This window comes from Antedon bifida, chromosome 5, assembly GCF_963402885.1.
Source record: "Antedon bifida chromosome 5, ecAntBifi1.1, whole genome shotgun sequence".
Lineage (NCBI taxonomy): Eukaryota > Metazoa > Echinodermata > Crinoidea > Comatulida > Antedonidae > Antedon > Antedon bifida.
The window spans coordinates 29,380,307-29,393,828 of record NC_136230.1 but is presented as its reverse complement, the minus strand read 5'-3'; the positions used below and the strand labels follow the sequence as shown (position 1 = coordinate 29,393,828).

The 13,522-nt window shown below is 34.1% G+C and overlaps 1 protein-coding gene across 3 annotated transcripts; it reads left to right on the top strand.

Moving 5' to 3' along the window:
- The first annotated feature begins 51 nt into the window (after nt 1-51).
- LOC144843033 (NEDD4-binding protein 2-like) lies at nt 52-12,927 on the top strand. Of its 3 annotated transcripts, XR_013612216.1 has the most exons (15): nt 128-449; nt 1,368-3,279; nt 3,677-3,795; nt 4,518-4,606; nt 5,563-5,639; nt 6,267-7,540; nt 8,080-8,217; nt 8,386-8,639; nt 9,210-9,325; nt 9,569-9,746; nt 10,220-10,378; nt 10,493-10,560; nt 11,103-11,336; nt 11,847-12,585; nt 12,629-12,927. XR_013612216.1 is itself a non-coding variant. In XM_078699682.1 (14 exons), exons 2-14 carry the CDS (start codon nt 1,397-1,399, stop codon nt 11,902-11,904), a joined length of 4,647 nt encoding a protein of 1,548 aa, XP_078555808.1. In that variant the 5' UTR covers nt 52-108; nt 1,368-1,396; the 3' UTR covers nt 11,905-12,927. The 3 variants fall into 3 exon arrangements, 2 of the variants coding, with proteins under 2 accessions (XP_078555808.1, XP_078555807.1); XM_078699682.1 differs by lacking the exon at nt 128-449 and adding an exon at nt 52-108 and having other exon boundaries at nt 11,847-12,927; XM_078699681.1 differs by having other exon boundaries at nt 11,847-12,927.
- The last annotated feature ends 595 nt before the right edge of the window (nt 12,928-13,522 follow it).

Below are 13,522 nucleotides of genomic sequence, written 5' to 3'. Positions count from 1 at the left end.
ATTAGAGAGGGCGTTCTAACAATTGTTCCACCATGTTTTTTGTGGACGAAACGTAAATTGTAGCGAAATGTTTACAAACTGAAAGACGAACATAAACGCTGCTTCTATGTAAGTTTATCATTTTAAAGAAATGTATTGTTATTATGTTTATTATGTGTTATGTTTCCTTTAATGCAAACATAGAAAATAAGGAGTTTATCAACAAATAACGGCAAAACGATGTACCCAATTTGCAATGCCAAGAAAGAAAAACCATCGCCGAGGTCGTGCGCTACCCGGAAGCCCGACACAGAAGGATAGGCCTAGGCCTAGCTCCATGTTGATGGCAGATCAAGATGCCTGCGGTAATGATCTTGACGCGGCTCAATTAAGTCAACTGCAAGAAATGTTCAAGGAGTCGATAACACCAGAAGTAGTAGAATTATTGTACCTAAATAATGATGGGAAAGGTGATGTACATTTCGTCTGACAAAATCGAGAATCATTTGTTGTGTTTTGCAGACAATTGTCTAGGCCTATTGAATCATTCATTCACAATGACAATGTCAGTTTGTTTGTAAATATTTGTTTTGTTGATGTTAATAATTTTACCAGTACAGTGAATCAGACCAGTAATTACACATTTTATGTCTTCATGTGTGTATTTTATGGAAATGTAATGGTGTTGTTTTTCTTGTTAACCAATTTGTACAGTATCAATATTTTTAATTTTTAATTTTGGTGGTCATTCTACATTTCACAGCCTGATGTAAATCAATTGTACATTGCCATTCAAAGGTCATCCATATTATTAAGGTTCTGGCAACACAGCCATTAACAAAACTGGTTTACTGGCCATCATTCAATATTTTTAAACTCGTATATAAAATTGTCTGAAAAATTGACTGGCCAGTTACTAGGATGTTTTACAGGTCCGCTGTGGGTTTTAATGCCCAGCGGACTTAAATTGAACACTTCATTTGAAAGCCTTCTGTTGGTTAAAGTTTTTGAATTATTGAATGTTTTAATATTTTTTTGGAAATTGCACTTACTAACTTCTAAATCTCTGTCTATTACAGTATTATTATTTCTTTATTGACAACTGGGGATGACAGTGTCCAACATGGCACACAAATAGTTTGAAAAATATGATAGTGGCATGACATCATCATGTCCATATAATGTAAAGAGCACATTTTGTTTGATAGTATAGACAGAGCTTATAACTCATAGTATGTCATTTTTCATCCAGTCTGTGCACATGTTTTACATGTCATGTCATTCTACTCTATATTGAATTTTGTCATATATATAGAAAATGTCATTTTTATTCATTAATATAATTTTATACAATTTTGTTGATTAATTAATTTTTGCTTTTAATTTAGTTGAACCAACTCTTGATGCTCTTATTGCAATGTCTGACTCAGTCCGTCCGTCTTTGGTCTCGCAAATCAAGGAGGACGGAATGGAATATTCCGATGATCCATTCCTATCGTCTGGAATGATGAGGAATAGCCTCAACACATTTGGCAATCCAGTTGGAAATAAGCCGGTTGGATTTGAAAGGTCAAAGGTCATCAATGAAAGCCCTGTTAATACAAGAGTGACTGTTCCTCCGTTGTTTTCCTCTTTACCACATTCAGAATATGACAGCAATGGTATGCGTCATGAGAGGTCGGAATCTGTTGGGTGTGCTCCTTTACTTACGCCGGTTGACTTTCCTGGGTTTAATTACCCATCAACTGACATGCCACGACCTTTACTCTCGAACACCGCTATCGATACAAGTCCGATACAGCAACCAATTGTGGAGGAATTAGACAAAACAGAGCAGTTCAGACAATTAATGTCACAACCAATCAACATTCCACGTATGGACACATTTCACATTGAGAAGCCTTTAAGTTTAAGTCCAAAATCTCCGAAAATGGAACAAAATGTCTCCAGGTCTCCAAAGTCTGGACCAAGATCTCCAAAAGGACTACCTAAATCACCACATCAACCTAAATCACCACTTCAACCTAAATCACCACATCAAGCAAAGTCAGACTCTAAAGTTGCTGGAAAAAAGAAAACTTATCATGAAAAGTATCAAGTGCCACCAAGGTTGAAGAAGAAAGCAAAATCTCATGAAATAACCTCAAATAACCTTCGACCAGAGCAGCAATCTGAGAAAAGACGAAAATCTCTTCCAGCTACTTTGTGCAATCCGATGCTAACATCCATCAAAGAAAGAGCTAACTACCTTCCTACAATGGAATGCGAGAACATTTCTCTTGATGTTCCTGATAAAACAATGGTAAAAGTTATTCCAGAAGAAGATGAACTTTCTGACGGAGTTAATGCCATGACAGAGGATGCTGACATGGATGTCTTGCTCAATGAAATTAATTCAACTACAAATATAAAAGATAATGAGGATGAGGAAGATGACGAATTTGATTCTATTCTCGGCTCCAGAAAAATCCTGAGCGTTGAGAATCACAAAATGTCCAACTTTGGCAAGCGTTTTGATGATGAGAAGGTTGAAATGCCAAAACAGATATTTATTGACAAACAAGAAGAAGCTTTGCACGAAGCAAGAATGAGTCTTTCGCAGCTAAATGCTGGAGCTAAAGAGTTTGTACCAAGAACGACAACAACTCCTGAACCGAAACTGGAAGATTCAGATAGCATTAGTGGTGATTTAGAATTCTCCAAACCGATGATGCAAGAACAGGCTAGTAAGAACACTAGAGGTATGGTTCAGTTGATAGTGCCATCTTCTGGTGGAAAGTTAGCTTTTCAACAGCCTAATGGGCATGAAGCAAGCAAGTATGTACTAGTAAGTACTGTTCCTTATGTTTTACTACCTGTACAACCGGTCAGTCCTGACCATTACATGCAATCAAATGCTACACCACCGAATAGTCATCTTGGTAGTCCAGTTTTGAGCCGCAGACCAACAACTGCCGGTCCAGGTACTAAGAAGAAGAAAAGAAAGAATAAAAGTAAGAAGAAGGATTCAGAACCAAAAGGTCAGTCAAGTAAAGAAAGCATTGATGAAAATGACAGTGATAGAACATCTGTGATAATCGACAATGCCCCATCCAAGATATCATCTAAAGAGGAGTCAATGATACCAAAACCAGTGAATGTCGGTGATGTGCCAATCTGGCCGAAGATTCGAAGCACAATTTACAAAGCTCAGAAGAAGACGGAAATGACTGGTCCTGAAGAACCAGAAAGATTACCAGATGGTAAAGTGTTATGCTTGATGAGAGGCCTTCCAGGATCTGGAAAGACTACATTAGCCAGGTAAATTATAATGATAATTTGTATTATTGTCAATGGAAATTAATGTTCTTCTACTACCGCCTTTAAATCTGCCTTGAAAACTCATCTTTTTCTTTCAAATTGAGCTCTCTCATACCTTTGATCACTTACTGCTGGAATTGGCGCATTACAAATTAGTATTATTTATATTATTATAAATACTGAAAAAGGCCTACACCCCTGCCAGCAACAGATCCAGGGTTTTGAAATAGGGGTGGAAGTTTTTTTTTGGTGGTGAGGGAGAGGTAAAAGGTGTAATGAAGTTCTGAACTTCCTAATGTCCTACATTTTGCATTATAATTTTCCAAATTTAGGGGTACCCCTCACCCCGTAGATCACCTATGCCTGCCAATTAATCTTGAGTTGCTTAACTTTTTAGGAAGTTGCAGAGAGAGGGAGTCATTTACAGTACAGATGATTATTTCATGAAACGTAATGGAGATTACGAGTATAAAAGAGAGCTGTTAACAAAAGCACATGAATGGAACCAGAAAAGAGGTTTGTACAACTCAAACAATATTCTAAAATTTCATATACTGACGGTGTTAAAGCGTCGCTATCTGATTGAATTAACTGTCCAATAAAAGCTTCAGTGATCTAATGGTAGGGCACCTGCATATTATCAAGTAGAAGGTTCCGAGTTTGAATCTCGGTTAGGCAGCTTTTTCTCATTCTTATTTATCTGCCCAGCATTTTTTTATCTCTTTGTTGTTTTTGTTTTAATTTATTGTATTTATTTTATGCTCATCAAAGAAATAAAGTGGAGTTGTAGCATGGTGGTTAACATGCTTGCCTTCCATTCCCATGGTCCGGGGTTCAATCCTGACCTAGTGGCAGGGTTGTAACTAACGACTCTTTCAACTCTACTCCCTAAGCCTCAAATAAGACTTAGTTTATAAGCACGATAAATTATTAAAGTGTTTATCAATCCTGTAATTTGTGAGTTTGTGCTCGCTGTTGGATGCATATGATAAATAAACGAAACAAATATTTGATAATTCAGCATTCAAGTTTATCATTGTATTCCAAAGCTCTGTCTACACTATCAAACTAGTTTGACAAATAAAGCATGATGTGCCCAAATATGGTAGTAATATGCACAAATATAGTAGTGATATGACATCATCATGTCCATATATGGGCACATCACATTTTTTGTCACATAAAATTTAATAGTGTAGACAGGGCTTACAGTAATTGTATTCAATTTTCTATTTCAGTCCATGAGGCTTTAGAGAAAGGAATAACTCCTGTGATAGTTGATAATACACACATACAAAAACATGAAATGAGGCCATACATAGACATGGTAAGTTCTCCATGTTTGAATAGTAGATTATTATTTCAACCAATCGCTAGAGGGTAAATGTTTGAGCCATAGTATAATAAATTGGTTATTGCCATCCAAACGGTTTATTAGAGTTCTATGGTTTAAACATTATGTGTTATATGAATTCATGATTGAAATCTCTTATTTGCATCCTGCATTAGCAATTACTATGAACTAATGCATACAAAGGCATTCTAAGAACTTAACTACTTCTCCACATAATGATTTTACAAATGATTTACAAGGTCAGTAAGCATTAACAATGTACAATGAACAAGCTAAAAAGATCTAATAGTGTGTACAAGCAATATGTATGTTTTACAATTTTTCAAAATGGAGTTTATTGTTATGTGTAGAATCCCTATTAAGGGGACACCTTTGGGACTATACAAAGTGTCCACTTAATAGGGGTGTCTCTTGAATAGGAATTGACTGTAGTGTTAAAGCTAGGGATTACACCTAGTGTTAAAACTTACATTTCCTCTCGTTTGTTTCATAGGAAAGTGTCTAGTCAATAATAGGACTGCAAAAGGAGGAGTTCTATTGTATCTATTCTTTCACTTTTCAGCCTGTTACATGTTATACATACAATACATGATAAAACAGTATGCCTTACGTCATAAAAATAAATATTTAAATCATAATAAAGGAGAACTTTGCTATGACCCAATAACAACCCATAATGTGTAGCTAACCCTTATCTTAATTAATTCTAATTAGGGACCAGTTAATGTGACCAGGACGATGTAAACCATAACATGTCCTCTTTCAATACTTTAGTCATTTTGTCACGTTTAAACGTTAATTTTAAATTGCTTTTTAATAAAAAAAATTGTAGATTGAAAGTTTATTTGTTAATCTATTGGATGTATTCTGACTTTTTATGGAAGCTTAGAATGAAATCACATCATTTGTATTTTTTATTCTTTTAAAAGGCAAAAAAGATGAATTATTATGTTGTGATAAGAACACCAGATACGCCATGGAAACGTAATCCAAATCAGTTGGCAAAGTAAGACTATATAATAGTTATTGATTTATATTTGTTTGCTTTAAAGATGTATTGTCCCCCAAAACATAAAAAAATGAAGATCAATAAAATCATTGAATAGGCCATTTTGTTGTTTTAGCAAAGTTAATCACTGTGGAAAAAAAACCCTGAAAAAATGTTTTCAGTTATAAAATGACAACGTAAACGGTTATATTCAACCAAAAAACCATTGGCTGGCAGCCAATTTGACTATTTTTTGCTTTAAATTACAGTTTTTTCAGGTAAATCATTTTTTTTTTTCAGTCCAATTTTTGATCAAGGTGAATAACCATTATGTGACATTAAAATGGCATATTCAACAAAAAAATGTAAAAAAATATTTTTTCAGGGGGACAATACATCTTTAAAAGTATTTATTTATCGTAATCATTTGTATACCATTCTTTACATTAAACCTGTAAGTAAATATGACATTTCAGCTTGCTGTCAACAAGTCTTCATCTGGAAATGACTGAATCTTAGTGGTTTCTAGGAGCAATTTCGTAAATTTAATTAATTAAAGAATTTTTAATTTTTAAAATTAATTTATAAGTGTATCTATAAATTAATTTTTATTTGCATTATATTTTATATGTTTTTTTTTAACAGGCGATGTGTTCATGGGGTTCCAAAAGAAAAAATAATATCATTACTTGACATTTATGATCCAGAAATGACAGTAGAAAAAGTTATGGGATGGAAAAGTGATTCAGAAATGATTGTAAAAAGTAACAATACACGAACCGTAGCCGAGAACAACGCAAATAATGACAATTGTGATCAAAAAGGTTTGAACAAACGGACTGAACACAACCAAATAAAAAATGGTTGTAAGCAGGAAAACGATGTCAACAAACCCGAGGCACAGAGAGGTCAAATGTCAACAGCTCAACAGCGCTTAACACATGTTCGTAAATTGGGGAACGTTGTTTCACCTGTCATCTACGCTGATTTTAACACTACGGAGGAAAGTTCCGTAGATCAAAGGTCAGAGGTGAAGATTAAGAAAGTGCCCCCTGATAGACCACTTCCCCAAGCAACTAGTTCAGAAACCAAGAGAATTAGTAATAAGAAACGTATTCATTCTCTTATCAAAGAAGATAAAATAGAAATAAGTGATGATGACGAAATCGACAGAAACATACATGGAGATTCGTTTGAGGGTGAACCAGACATATTTTTCGATGATGTGAACCAATTAGAATCAAATCACAAAGTTGCTGCAGTAACTCGAAAAGCTGCTGCAGTAAATGTGTATCCAATAGACTTTGCTTTATTGCAGAGAATCGAAGCTGGACTTCAAGATATAGATTCACTTCAGAATGTGACTGTTTTAACCGCTGTTCGTTCCAATTTTATTCCAAGTGAGTGTTGCGACTCGGCACCAGGCATTCCTTTAATAGCGATGCTAGATAAAGGTTCAATGACCTTGGACTTTGAGACTGATGATTATTATGATGAAGAAATCAAAACATTTCTAAATTGTTTTCCTTCTGTCCCTAAAGAAGATCTTCTGCACGTTCTTGAGCAGTGTGATAACAACACCCAATGGGCTAGCGAAATTCTATTAGACTCGAACTTATGTCAACCGAATAGTAGCCCTGCACAGCAAACGACATCTGCTGGCAATAGCTTGTTGACAGAACCTTCTAAGGAAAGAGCGACAGCTTTACAAGAGGAAAGCTCTGCTGCGAATCCTTGTATTCCTTCTGACACCGCCACTGATTTGGATATTGCATCAAAGGCTTCACAAGTGCAAGATAATTTAAATATTGCTAAAGACACTAACCCAGAAGTGGAAAGACTTCTTGTTTTACAACTAGATGCATCGTTTTTAAGGAAATTACATGAGCGATTTGGAGACGGATCATATGCAGATTTAGGTAAAATAATATTCCTATTAAAGTTGTTTTACTAAAATTGTTTTACAATCAACTTGGCTAAAAGGTCTTTATCACCTGTTCTGGCACGGCAAATCAAAGCGCACATCAATTTTTCATTGTTGTGTCATGTGCATATCGATTTCTGCGTGGAGCATCTAGAAAACAAAGCATTGCCAGGACAGGTGTGAAAGACCCTTTTAACTGTTCTAACTTGTACACATATATTAGAATATCCTATAAATTATAGTGTCTTAAAAATAGAGTGGGTACTGACCAGTGGCGTAATATAGTGGGCAAAGGCCCCTGGATTAGCAATCCTAATCTGGGTAGTTGCATTGAACTGCTCTGGGCCCCTTAAGCTCTGGGTCCCAGTGAGCGCTCATAGCGTTACACCACTACTAACCATTCTAGAGTGAAATACCACATTCAGAAACATGCTGTTTGAGTTGAGATTGTCACCGTGGCTTGCTTTATATGCTTTAGTTTCTAAAATCTTGACTAAATGAATTTGAGAATTGTTTAATTTCGGACTATTTTAGGACTGGCGGCTGCGGAAGACCTACAAGTAGCTGTACAACATGACCTTGCATCAAGGATCTACAACGCGTGGCTGGAAACATTAAAGAACAAATATTTAGCTGAGAACAGATCTACCAACATTGGAAAGTTAAAAGCAGGTAGAGTTGCAATATCAATAGTAATAATTTACAACCATATACCGTGGGGGGCCTGTGGCGCAAATACTCCGTATCTACGGCCCTCTGAGGACTCTTGGGCAACCCCCTTAAAATAGTTCTGCGACCGACCCTGTTGGTAGTAATTCTAATTTTTCAAAACTCTTTTAGACGAAGATTTTGCGAAGAAGTTACAACAAGAAGAAGACTACCTCCACATGAAAGAGGTGCAAGAAGCAAAGCTGACCACGTTGAAGCGCCGACCATGGTTAAGAAGCGGTCACAACTATCAGGCCAACATGGTGGACATTATGCCGGATGGCACGGCCAGTTACCACCAACCTGGTTTGAAGGAAGGCAGTGAGGAGATTGGTCTAAGAGAGATTATGGATCAAGAAAGAAATCTACAACTAGTGAACGATCTTGTATGTATACTGTATTAACTTGATGTTGATTGATTGGTAGATTAATTGATTGATTGGTGGATTAATTGATTGATTGATTGATTGATGGAATGATTAATGGAGTGAATTATTGATTAACGGATTGATGGATTGGTTGATGGTTTGATTGGTTGATGGATTGATTTGATTGATGGATTAATTGATTAATGGATTGATTGATTGATGGATTGATTGATTGATGGAGTGATTAATGGAGTGAATTATTGATTAACAGATTGATGGATAGGTTGATGGTTTGATTGGTTGATGGATTGATTTGATTGATGGATTAATTGATGGATTGACTGTGATTGATTGGTGCATGGATTGATTGAAAGATTGAAGAATTGATTGATTAATGGATTAATTGATTGATGGATCAATTGATTGATGGATCAATTGATTGATGGATCAATTGATTGATGGATCAATTGATTGATGGATTAATTGATTGATGGATCAATTGATTGATGGATCAATTGATTGATGGATCAATTGATTGATGTATACATTAATACTTGGTGACAACTGACATCATACTTTTCTTTTCAGTTTCAGCCACTACCAGATGAATCGTTCCTTGCTACAAAAATTAAAAGAGACATGCTGTTCAAAAGATTTCCAAAAATTGATAAAGATGTTTTAGAGAACCTCTTCTCTGCTAGCCAGTAAGTGTTGAGAGGTTTTTTGTGCTACAGTGGGAATCTTGTTATTTTTGTCAACAGCAGTTCAACTTGTTGTTTACATCATGTGGAGTAACACATGACAATTTTAACTTTTAATTGGATACTTAGTAATTGAACCCTTCAATCCTTGGAGTAGTGTCCTAATCTTTACTTTTCCCAGAATAAAGTCATACTGTAAATTAAAATACATTTGAATATTATTTTAAGTTATATTTTAATTTATAGGTACAATCTTAGTAATACCATTCGTAATATTGAGAGCTCGTACAACTTGCATCCTGAACCAATCCACATTGTTCTCTCTGCCAAAGCAAGAGAAGAGCTTGAGAGACAGCTGCTGCTTCAGGCGGAAGAAGATATCCAGAAGACGACCTCTGACACGGTTGACCATCAACTTGACACAGTAAAATCAATAAATTTATAATACTTACAGTAGTTACTTTAATTCAGTGGCGTAACAGCTATGAGCGCTTACTGGCTAAACCCAGGGGCCCCGGAGCTTATAGAGGCCCTGAGCAGTACAAGAGGAGAAATAAGGCATTAAAATATGTTGAAAAAGGCGGCCGAGGCTTCCAGTGTTGGAAGGCCACTTAGCGTCCCTAAACCAGGTACATCAGACCTCTACGTTACTCAACTGCTTTCATTAGTTGAATATAATTGGTCAGATGTTTTGCCCTACTTTGACGTTCTAAAGTACATTGAGAATACTTGAAGAAAAATTGATTATAGTTTTTTACACAATATAAGCCAATAGTTATCAATCAATAACGAAATTGCATTTTTAATGTTTTAATATTGTTATTGTATTGTTTATATACATAATACCAAGATAATTTTAACAATGTTTTATAAATCAATTTTTATTTACATAAATAGAATGAAGAGTTAGATATTGATTACCCGGACGATGCAGAGTATGTTGATTTCCGTGTGAATGCGATTCTGCACAGGCAACTCCAGGCTGAATGTTTACAAAAAGCGTCTGAGGCACACCAGAAAGGACAGGGACAACTTGCTTCCTATTATGCCGAAAAGGTTAGTTAACGCATCTTCCTTTTAAAAATTGTCACCACTTTGATCAAATATGTTTCTGTGTATAGTATAGCTTTGTCAAAACAAAAATTTAATGTTGGTCTTCTTTTAATGAAGGGTCGTGAACATAAGGAGAAAATCAAAGAGGCAAATCAAGATGCAGCTAACAGAATTCATCAGACTTTGTGAGTTTTCATTTTTTTTTTTACTTAGAATCTCTAGACTATCAAACTAATTTGACAAAAAAGGGTGATGTGCCCAAATATGGTAGTGATACAGGCACATCACATTTTTTGTAGCATAAAGTGTAGTTATAACCAACTCTATATCACATTGTTTTTATCATACTCCAGAACCATGTTTCTATGAAATATCTATACTGATTGAAAGGTAGACCAAGTTAGTTGGTCACCTAAATAAACTAAAAAAATATTTTGGCCTATACTTAGTACCCAATGTTTTCTTAATGTATATATTTGTTTTGTCTACGACATATGTTTACATTATTTTCTGCATATTTTTTGTTATGTTATCTATTACAAAATATATTGCATATTTAATAAAAAAGTTGTTTACTTCATCATATTTTGTGTGTCTTTCAGTTTATATATTTGTGTTGCATTGATATATTTCACCTACTTTGCAAACACTGTGAATAACTCTATTTAAGAAATCGGTACATGCCATTTTTAATATGATTTTATTTTTATTTCTCCACTTAACTCAGAAATAAGAATTATTTGAAGTCGAACATTCTAGACTTGCATCATTTTCACGTTGATGAAGCCATCAATGTGTTGCAGGAAGCTTTGTTGAAAAAGAAGCAAGAACTGAAGGTGATGGAACAAAAGCCAAAGACTCTCCACTTGTCTGTGATAACAGGGAGAGGCAAGAACAGCCCTCAAGGTATTGCTAGAATTAGACAAGCTGTCCAAGAACATCTCAAAAAACACAATTATCAGTAAGTTTTCTTTCTCCATGTCTGACTTTTAGTAATCTTTTCACTTAAGTGTAAAGATAATTAAATATTTTTTAAGTGAAAAATTATGCTTTTTTTTTATCATACCAGTTCTTTTTATCCTAAGAAATGGACTTTTATCTAAGATTAGCACAAACAAATATGCACACTTGTTAAAGTTATTTTGAAAAGTGACTTAACCAAAATCATCTTAAAGAAAGTCAAAATGATTGTTTTGCTAAGCAAGTTTGATAAATGTGACCTCTGGTTCTTAAAGCAAAATGCAGATGCACATATATGTTTATACTTTGTTTCTGTTGCCATGAAGTAACTGTAACTGCTGTTCAATTCTTAGGAATGCAGTTTTCCAAATATATTTGAATGAAAAGATAAAAAAACCATAATATTGTTTAGAACATAAATTAATTGATATTTATTGTTTAGCTGATTTGTTTATTAATTCTTGTTTTGTTCATTATTGCATTAATATTAATTATTTTGTTGTTTTACTAGGTTTTATGAAAATACTCCAGGCATTGTCAAGATTTCCCTAAAGCCGATCATATGCTGATTCACATTTCAAATGATGATACAACGAATCATCAAAATCTTATCTCCATCGTCTTATAGTCTCCTCGTCATTGTATCTTTTTTATAATATGTAGAACAAATTAATGTAATGGTATTGTGCTGTAGTTGTTGATGTTTTTGCTTGGTGTTTAAGTTTTATCTCGAAATATTTTTGGGTAATATTGTAGTACAAGATTCAAGAATTTTAATTTTTAGTTGTATGACAATTGTTCTTGGTGTATCCATGTGGGATGTATAGAGAGAAAATAGGAAGTATAGAATATGGGAAGTATAGAAAGAAAATAGGAAGTATAGAAAGAAATTAGGAAGTATAGAATATAGGAAGTACAGAATGTGGGAGATATAGAAACAAATTGGAAAGTACAAAAATAATATAGAAGTATAGAATGTGGGAAGTACAGAAAGAATATGGGAAGTAATATAATATAGGAAGTATAGAATGTGGGAAGTATAAAATATGGGAAATATAGAATATGGGAAGTAAAGAATATAGGAAATATAGAATATAGGAATTAGATGAGAAGTATAGAATATAGGAAGTAGATGGGAAGTATAGAATATAGGAAGTTGATGGGAAGTATAGAATATGGGAAGTATAGAATATAGGAAGTAGATGGGAAGTATAGAATATAGGAAGTATAAAATATGGGAAATATAGAATGTGGAAAGAGTAGAATGTGAAAAGTATAGAATATAGGAAGTAGATGGGAAGTATAGAATATGGGAAGTATAAAATATGGGAAATATAGAATGTGGAAAGAGTAGAATGTGGAAAGTATAGAATATAGGAAGTAGATGGGAAGTATAGAATATGTGAAGTAAAGAATATAGGAAGTATAGAATGTGGGAAGTGTAGAATGTGGGAAGTATATAATATAGGAAGTAGATGGGAAGTATAGAATATGAGAAGTAAAGAATATAGGAAGTATAGAATGTGGGAAGTATAGAATGTGGGAAGTATAGAATATAGGAAGTAGATGGGAAGTATAGAATATGGGAAGTAGATGGGAAGTATAGATTATAGGAAGTATAGAATGTGGGAAGTGAAAAATAATTATATTGAAGTTTATATTTGGATATGTTTAAAATATGAGAAGGATATGGGATGTATAAATATAAAATATGGGAGTTGAATAAGGACTTTTTTGGGAAATATGGGAAGTATAGTATATAGGTATTTTTGTATTTTAATGAGAATTTAACCATGTTATAACAATAACATTGCTCGTCTTTCAGGGGGTCACAGCTTCCGGGAATTATGGAGTGAGTGATTCCACGGATCTGTAAAAGAAAGAGGTCAACTCTATGTATACCATATAGATCCAAATAAATCACATAATGCTTTGTGAGCATGTGCAGATGATTGTTACGCTTCATTGCTTTGTAGTCTTAATACTACATAGTGCAATTGAAAACTCCATAATATATTTAGATTATCATAGATTTATCGAATCAAATTATAAACTTTCTCTTCAAATGATTTTTACGGGTTTAGAAGGTTGAATTTTACAGTTGTCATTCATAGTTCATACTGTGTGATACATTATGTATTAAAGTAATTAATTAATAATAAAAATTGTATGTACATATAATATAAT